Raw genomic sequence first — 7,537 nt, forward strand, 5'->3', positions numbered from 1 at the left:
AGTGGTCCCCTAATACTGTATCTGAAGTCTCTTTATATAGACCATAGTGGTCCCTAATACTGTATCTGAAGTCTCTTTCCCAAAAATCAGCCTTGGTGCAGAAATACATCCACTAGAGCCAGTCCCACAGTGAGCTTTCCTTAGGACTTGCCATTTCTGGGTCTGTAGCTTTTGAGGAGGACAGAGGGGCCCCTCATGATACCCAGGGCTCGGTTTACACTTATCACCATTTCTAGCCACTGGGGGACCATAGGCAGGCTGGGGGGGGGACTCATGTTAATGTTAAAAAACCTCATAAAGTGAAATTTTCCATTGGGCACAGCCATGGGACCTTTAACAGAATTACATTGTGTAGATGTGCCATATCCCATCCAATATTAATATGTTTGTAAACAGATTGTCTATGCTCTATTGTGATTATTGGTCATCCATGGGCCACCCCACTTAAAAAAATCCTCTTGGATAAAAAGGTCTTGTTACCTGCGCTCTGAAGGCTCGTACACACCGCTGTCGCCAGCCACCGACTCGTCAGACACCGCCGAAGTCACGCCCATCTTCTTTGGCCCCACCCCTGCCCCCCCGCGCAGCTGGGGAGCCGAGTCTAAAGACAACCGGAGGAGGAAAAACAATGTGAAGATCCAGCTAGATTCACAAGAGGACTTTTTTCTTGGATTATTCTTTGATATGAATATTAAGGATAAGTCTGGCGACATTCTATATACCGGACATTGTTGTCAGGCTGCTAATGACAACACTTTACTGTAATGCAACCTCGAAAGACACTATCAAAGCACACTGATTTCCAAAATGTCCCATTGCAGCAGTGTGAAGCATCACCACGTTTCATCAAACATAACTTAATCTTCTTTAATATAAAGTAATGCTTAAAATCCGCGTCAAATGCATGTGACTCACCGTGAACCTGGCCGTTTTATTTTGAAATGTCTCTATTTTTGTAAAGTATCCGGCTGCACTGTGGTCTTCCTGTATGTGCTCGCCTGCCTGGCTTGACACTTATGCTCACATATGCTTGCAAGAAGAAATAGAGGACAACCCTAAACTATCGCTGCAGCCTGCGGGCCTCCGCGCACGCCACGTGCCCGTTGTAGCCGTATACATGATTATTTGTGGAGAAACTCAAGTTTTACAGATCTGTCGATTGAATCAAGTCATCGACCGGTTGACAAAATGTTGCTTCACTTTCTTTAGCGAAGGTCATAGGAGGAGCACAAATGTAGTTTGACCATGTCAAATGGCCAATGGACAGCAGAACAAAACAGAGTAAACCTCACTCTTAGCACAGAGTGCGTGTTGAGTCCTCACAGTTGGAAGACGTTTGATGTGTGCTGAGACATGTAATAAGATTTCCGTGGCTTTACAGTGTAAACAAAACACCAGGGCCTGTCAGGAATGTGCACATACCAAATTAGAGCCTGACTGATATATGTATGGCGGCCTGCCTGTATTAGAGCCGGGTCACATGTTAAGCCCTGGCAGCAGCAGTGGAGAGTGAACAGGAAACCAGAAACCGAGTCCACCTTTCACCCAAGGCTGCAACCCAAACCCGGAGTCCCGTTCAACTGCAACGAGCTCAAAGCCCGGTTCAAACTTTACCTGACCCTTTACTACAATTCAGCTTTCATTCATTTCACTTGGGAAAGCGGCAGTGGCAGGGACAAGGATGTTAATGTCCTTCAATAATTGCTTTTGGAAATTTCTCAATAGCAATTATTGAAGGGGACACAAACCAAATACAGCCCAAATAGTACAGTTGTGCAGGATGTGTAGTTGTGGAACTCCAGTAAGTAGGCTGGCAAAGGTATTTTATTCACTTCAAACCTCAGATGAAGTGATCCTTTTCTCTAATTCAGAGGATGCTGAACTAAGAACTGAACCCCCAAGCTAACTAACTAGCTAGCCGGCCGGCTAATTTTCTGTAACCAGTAAAAGCATGATGGATGGAACTAGCTAGCTAGCTAGCTAGCTAGCTAGCAAACTATCCAACAATCCATTAAACAAACTACCCAACAAGTCAGGTCGACTTTGAGTCCTTAAAAAACGCCATATAAATTAAATTTATCATCATCATCATCATCATCATTATTATTAAAATCATCTGTATTGGGCGCCCGGATAGCTTAGTTGGTAGAGCATGTGCTCCTGGGGACAGGGTTAGACTCCGACCTGCAGCCCATGAAAAAATGACAACTCAAACCAATTACTTGATTATCCCAAAAGTTGACCATTGATTCAACTAACTGGTTAATCAATTCCTCTTTGCAGCTCTCAACTTGCTCCCTATTGGCTGTGAGATACAAATGTAAAAAGAGAGACGTGAGTTTAAACAGCACACGTGGGTGACCCAGCGGCTGTAATCCAACACCCTCCTAACCTTCACCCCGCCGCTCTTCAGCGCTCCCGCCAGCAGTCAGGTTGCACACACAGTAGCGCATATCTCATTACACACACACACACACACACGCGCACACACAAACAGAGACACACACACACACTCACACGCAGTGGAGAGGAGGATTCCTGGTCTCCTGCTTTCCAATAAAGTTGGAGTGTTTTGTATGACGTCTAGTCTAGTGAAACAAAGATAAAGGCATTACATCACCAGCATCTTTGCTGTCTCCTGTCTCTGTTTTATCGGTGCACTAGGACTAGGCAACGGTTATGGTTAGGTGCCTTAAATTCAACAGTCGCAGAGCTGCCTGGACGGAGACGTTGGGGGCTAAAAACACCGTTGAGCGATATCAACTGGGACAATAAACACATTTCAAAGGGCTGCAGGGTATTTCCTGCATAGAGGAATGTGTGGCGCTACCTTTCTCTTTCTTTGTGTTGGCGTTCTAACCTCTGGTAGATTTCTGAGGACTATGGCTACCTGGTCCTCAGATCTCTGCAGGGTAAATCCAGACAGCTAGCTAGACTATCTGTCCAATCTGAGGACTATGGTTACCTGGTCCTCAGGTCTCTGCAGGGTAAATCCAGACAGCTAGCTAGACTATCTGTCCAATCTGAGGACTATGGTTACCTGGTCCTCAGGTCTCTGCAGGGTAAATCCAGACAGCTAGCTAGACTATCTGTCCAATCTGAGGACTATGGTTACCTGGTCCTCAGGTCTCTGCAGGGTAAATCCAGACAGCTAGCTAGACTATCTGTCCAATCTGAGTTTTCCTTAGAACTAAAACTACTTTTGAACGTCCACACTCTCCTTCCCAAAGCACCGTTGCTCGGTGAGGTGATTAGCACGGCCCGAGACGTTTACATTACATTACATGTCATTTAGCTGATGCTTTTATCCAAAGTGACTTACAAGTGCTACATATGTCAGAGGCCACACTCACATAGCAACTGTGGATTATGCGTCTTACTCAGGGACACATTGCAGTGGGGAACAAAGCTTTCTTTACATTTGAGAAAATGTCTCAGATGAAGAGTAATAATACTGTATTTTTACATAGACCGGTACCTAATGGGGGAGTCTATCATGACTTATATTGCAGCTTTACTCTCGGTTCTGCAGATAGACCCTCCACAGCTGAGTTTCTTCTAAAGATATTTATTTTTATATGTATTATATTATTAAATTATTTGCATGTGCCATATCGACTGCACCATCACTACCCACACGACTGTGATTGGTTTAAAGAAATGCCAACAAACCAGAGCATGTTTTTCTCCCCCTCTACGAATGCTGTGTGGACTAGCCAGACCTTCTGGCAAAGCAAGACTAGGAAAGATTTGACTGGTCCGCACCGAGCCCAGACCTCAACCACATCCCACACCTTTGGGATGAACTGGAAGTTGGGAGTGTGTGAATATTTTGGAGAAGAAGAGAGAATAAAGGAACAAAATCTTTCTGTTTCACCTTTGACGTCCTCGCCCAACGTTGTGTTGTGGTTCTGCTTCTCCCCCAGCCCCGCCGGACCCCGTTGTTCCTCCTGCCGCTGCTCCTGACAGTCCAGGCTAAGCTCAAGTTCAGCTAGCCGGCTGTGGAGCTCCAGATCCAGGCCTAACCCACCGGGTCCCGTCTGGCCTGCGAATGTGTCCCCCGACAGGAAACTAGAGTCTGGGACCAGGGGCGAGCACGGCGGAGACAGCGAGGACAGAGATGAGCGCGGAGACAGGGAGCTCATGGAGCGAGGGGTTTCTGGTGGTCTGAGCATCTGAACCCTGGAGGACCCCGACTCCGCTCCGACGCCACCGCTCTCCCCTGCGCCTCCACCGGTGGAACCCCCGACCCCGCCTGCTTTGCCCGTAGGCCTCACGGCGTCCCTCCCTTCGGAGGCCGTCACTACTTCGTGTTCGTGTATGGTGGTGATTGAGCTGGAGGGGCGGTAGCCTCCCTGGCCGCCCTCCAGGAGGCTGTCCAGCTTGTTCTGGAAGTCCGGGTCCGCCAGCTCGGGCTGCTCCAGGTAGATGTCGGTGAAGCTGAGGGAGGAGGTGGAGCCCAGGCTGGAGGTGGTGGCCAGAGAGCCGCGGCTGGACGTCAGAGAGCCTCGACTGCTGCCCGACGAACAGGACAGAGTGCTGGCCGACAGGCTGGAAAAGAAAGAGAGAAAGAGGGAGAGAAAGGGAAAGAAAGTCAGATCATGAATCTTTCCAAAGGGAAGACAAAAAAGACAAAAACTAGGGATTGACCGATTTTTTAAGGCCAACAACTGATATTTAGATCCGATATGCATCTGTGTGAAAAGGAAAATCTTTAAAGGTCCTGCAGGTAGGATTGTGAAGGTCCAGGACTTACGCAAAATATTTGAACATTGACAACTTCTCTCTCGACAACACACAGTTAGACACCCCCTACCCCTGGCCCTGATGGTGCATCTGAACAGGGAGGATTTTGGCAAATCACACTACAGCCTGTAGGTGTAGCCAGAGGAGCCGGATCTCTTTTTAATTGCTGTTTCATGTATTTCTACTCAAATATGGGGGCAATTTCAGCAAATATGAGTCTTACCTACTGAATCTTGAAGTCAAAATTAAGATTTTGGAAAGTCACAAACTCCTACACAAAACTTTGTTCAAATGTTTTAAGCAATCAGCTTAAAACAGCTGGGTATTGTGCTGAAACTTTCAGCACAATACCCAGTAACAGAGTCAGATAGTGGGTTACACACCCCTTCAAATCTTTAGTATAGATGATTTTTGGTAAAGGGTAGCATGATAGTTCTTTATATAGATGTTAGATGCTGCAGGTATGACTGATACTAAGGCAGGGCCATCGCAGGAAAGAAGGAAATTAAACGAAGAACAACTAAAAGCTGAAAGGGACGACGGGCGAAAACGTGAGTCAACTTCAGTCGGGCTTTCAACCGATGGAGACAATTACAGCATTGTAAATTATTCAAAAACGTCCCTGAACTGGCTTTCAGGTATGTTATATGTCTATTTCTAATTGTAAATTCATGATTTTCTGTCCGAGCAAAACATTTATCACGAGTACGTGACCTCCCGGTGACGTTAACTCAGTAATCTACAGTGGGTAATAAAGCAGCGTGAAGAAAAGACTTTTACGACCTATACGACACAAGAACACTGCAGCTTTTGTCCAAATTAAAGTCTAGAATCAACACAAACTGAAGTTATATATAGTTACTTTAAGGGGGGGGGGGGGTGGCTGTGGCTCAGTGGTAGAGCGGTCGCCTGACAATTGGAAACCCTTAAAACCAAATTGAGAATCTAAAATATGTCTTGAGTGTTGGATTTGAGGGACTGCTTTCAGGAGGAACTGTGCCATTGGTGTGTGAGTGTTTATCTGATGAGCAGGTGGCACCTTGTGTATGAATGTGTGTGAATGGCGAAGGGTTCCTGTGCTGTGTAAAAGTGCTTTGAGTAGTTAAGACTAGAAAAGCGCTGTATAAGAACAGGCCATTTCCATTCCCTAAGGTACTGATTAACTTCCTTATGTCTCTGAAACATCCCTGATCATTTGCAAATTTGTAACCAGTGTGCTCTGCTTAATATTGCTTTGGATGCAAGCATCAGCTTAACATGAAATTTAAAAAAATGAATCAATTGCGTAGCTTTTTAACAACATATGTATTATTTTCCAGTGAGCCTACTGGAAGAAAATGGCGAGAGATAAAAGGAGGAACAGAAGAGGTTTGGGAGAACACAAAAGAAGGAGTCTTAGGCAAGAAGAGGAAAGAGAAATGAAGATTAAAAAGAAGAAGAAAGCTTAATGTTGAGCGGAGCTGGAAGCGGACCCTGCAGGCAGACTTCTGTCTCCCATACAGACTCGGTTTTCCTTCCTTCTCATATTTTGCCCTCATTTCCCTTTCCCTCCTTCCTAAGACTCCTCCATCCATCGCTGCCTGCTCCCTCCTCTCGTTTTCATTGTTTTAGAAAACAATTTTTCTCTAAATAATGTCTGCAGCGTCTCAGTGTGCAGCTGAAAATCACCCTGTGAGACCTGTATAAACAATGCTTCTGTCACTCTAACCTTTCTTATTTAGGAGGGTTTATGTGTTCTGTAAAAGCACATTTAATAGGCTTTATGTATGAAATGTGCTATAAAAATAAACTTGTCTTACATCATTTTAAGCAAGTAATTGCAAGACTTTTCGGCTATTCTTTTTCAAATCTCCCAGCTCAGCAGGCGAGCTGTTCATAGCCATTTCAAACCCTTAAAACCAAATTGAGAATCTAAAATAAGCCTTGGATATTGGACTTGAGGGACTACTTTCACGAGGAAAGTAGAGTCATTTTCTTTCTCCCATCTGTCTGTCCTCCACTTTCCTCTCATTTACTCTCCACTCATCACCTCAGCCCCTAGCTCTGTATGAGCAGCTCTCTAATTAAAGCGGGGGGGCTCGTTAGCGCAGACAGAGACGAGTCCCTGTCCTATGGGGAAGACTATTGATGTCTATTGGAGTGCTAGGACAGACCAAATCACAAAGGAGCCGTGAGGCGAGAACAGAAACAGAGAGAGAAACTAGCCTGAGGAGACCGAGAGGACAGACACTGTTTGAAAGAAATTAGGGTAGAAAACTACACTTTAAACTGTAGCTGTTTTTCTTTTTTAATGCTGGCTTTTATAATCAATTTAATGTTCAATATGCTAAATGAAAAAATGTTGGAAATTATTTTCTCCTACAAGCAATGTGGTTTTTTTGCAGCAGAATACTGAAAGCAGCAGAAATGCAGAACTGAGTAGGCCTACACTTAAAATATGGAGTTTCTTTATCGTGAGTCACTTTGTTATCGCCATGTTAAACAACCATCCATCCATCCATCCATCCATCCATCCAACCATCCATCCATCCATCCATCCATCCAACCAACCAACCATCCATCCATCCATCCAACCATCCATCCAACCATCCATCCATCCATCCAACCAACCAACCAACCATCCATCCATCCATCCATCAAACCATCCATCCATCCAACCAACCAACCATCCATCCATCCATCCATCCATCCAACCAACCATCCATCCATCCAACCATCCATCCATCCATCCATCCAACCAACCATCCAACCATCCAACCATCCAACCAACCATCCATCCATCCATCCATCC

General features: G+C 45.3%; 1 protein-coding gene across 1 annotated transcript in view; it reads right to left on the minus strand.

Moving 5' to 3' along the window:
• Positions 1–7,537, minus strand: part of wwc1 (WW and C2 domain containing 1) — a 54,773-nt gene that overhangs the window by 11,572 nt on the left and 35,664 nt on the right. Inside the window, exons 11-12 of the mRNA XM_034889998.1 lie at positions 3,878–4,551; positions 481–601 (exon numbers count right to left, since the gene is read on the minus strand). Of these exons, the coding sequence (XP_034745889.1) occupies positions 481–601; positions 3,878–4,551 (795 nt within the window). The remainder of the gene's footprint in view (positions 1–480; positions 602–3,877; positions 4,552–7,537) is intronic.

The sequence above is a fragment of the Etheostoma cragini genome, chromosome 13 (genome assembly GCF_013103735.1).
Source record: "Etheostoma cragini isolate CJK2018 chromosome 13, CSU_Ecrag_1.0, whole genome shotgun sequence".
NCBI classification, from domain to species: Eukaryota; Metazoa; Chordata; class Actinopteri; order Perciformes; family Percidae; genus Etheostoma; species Etheostoma cragini.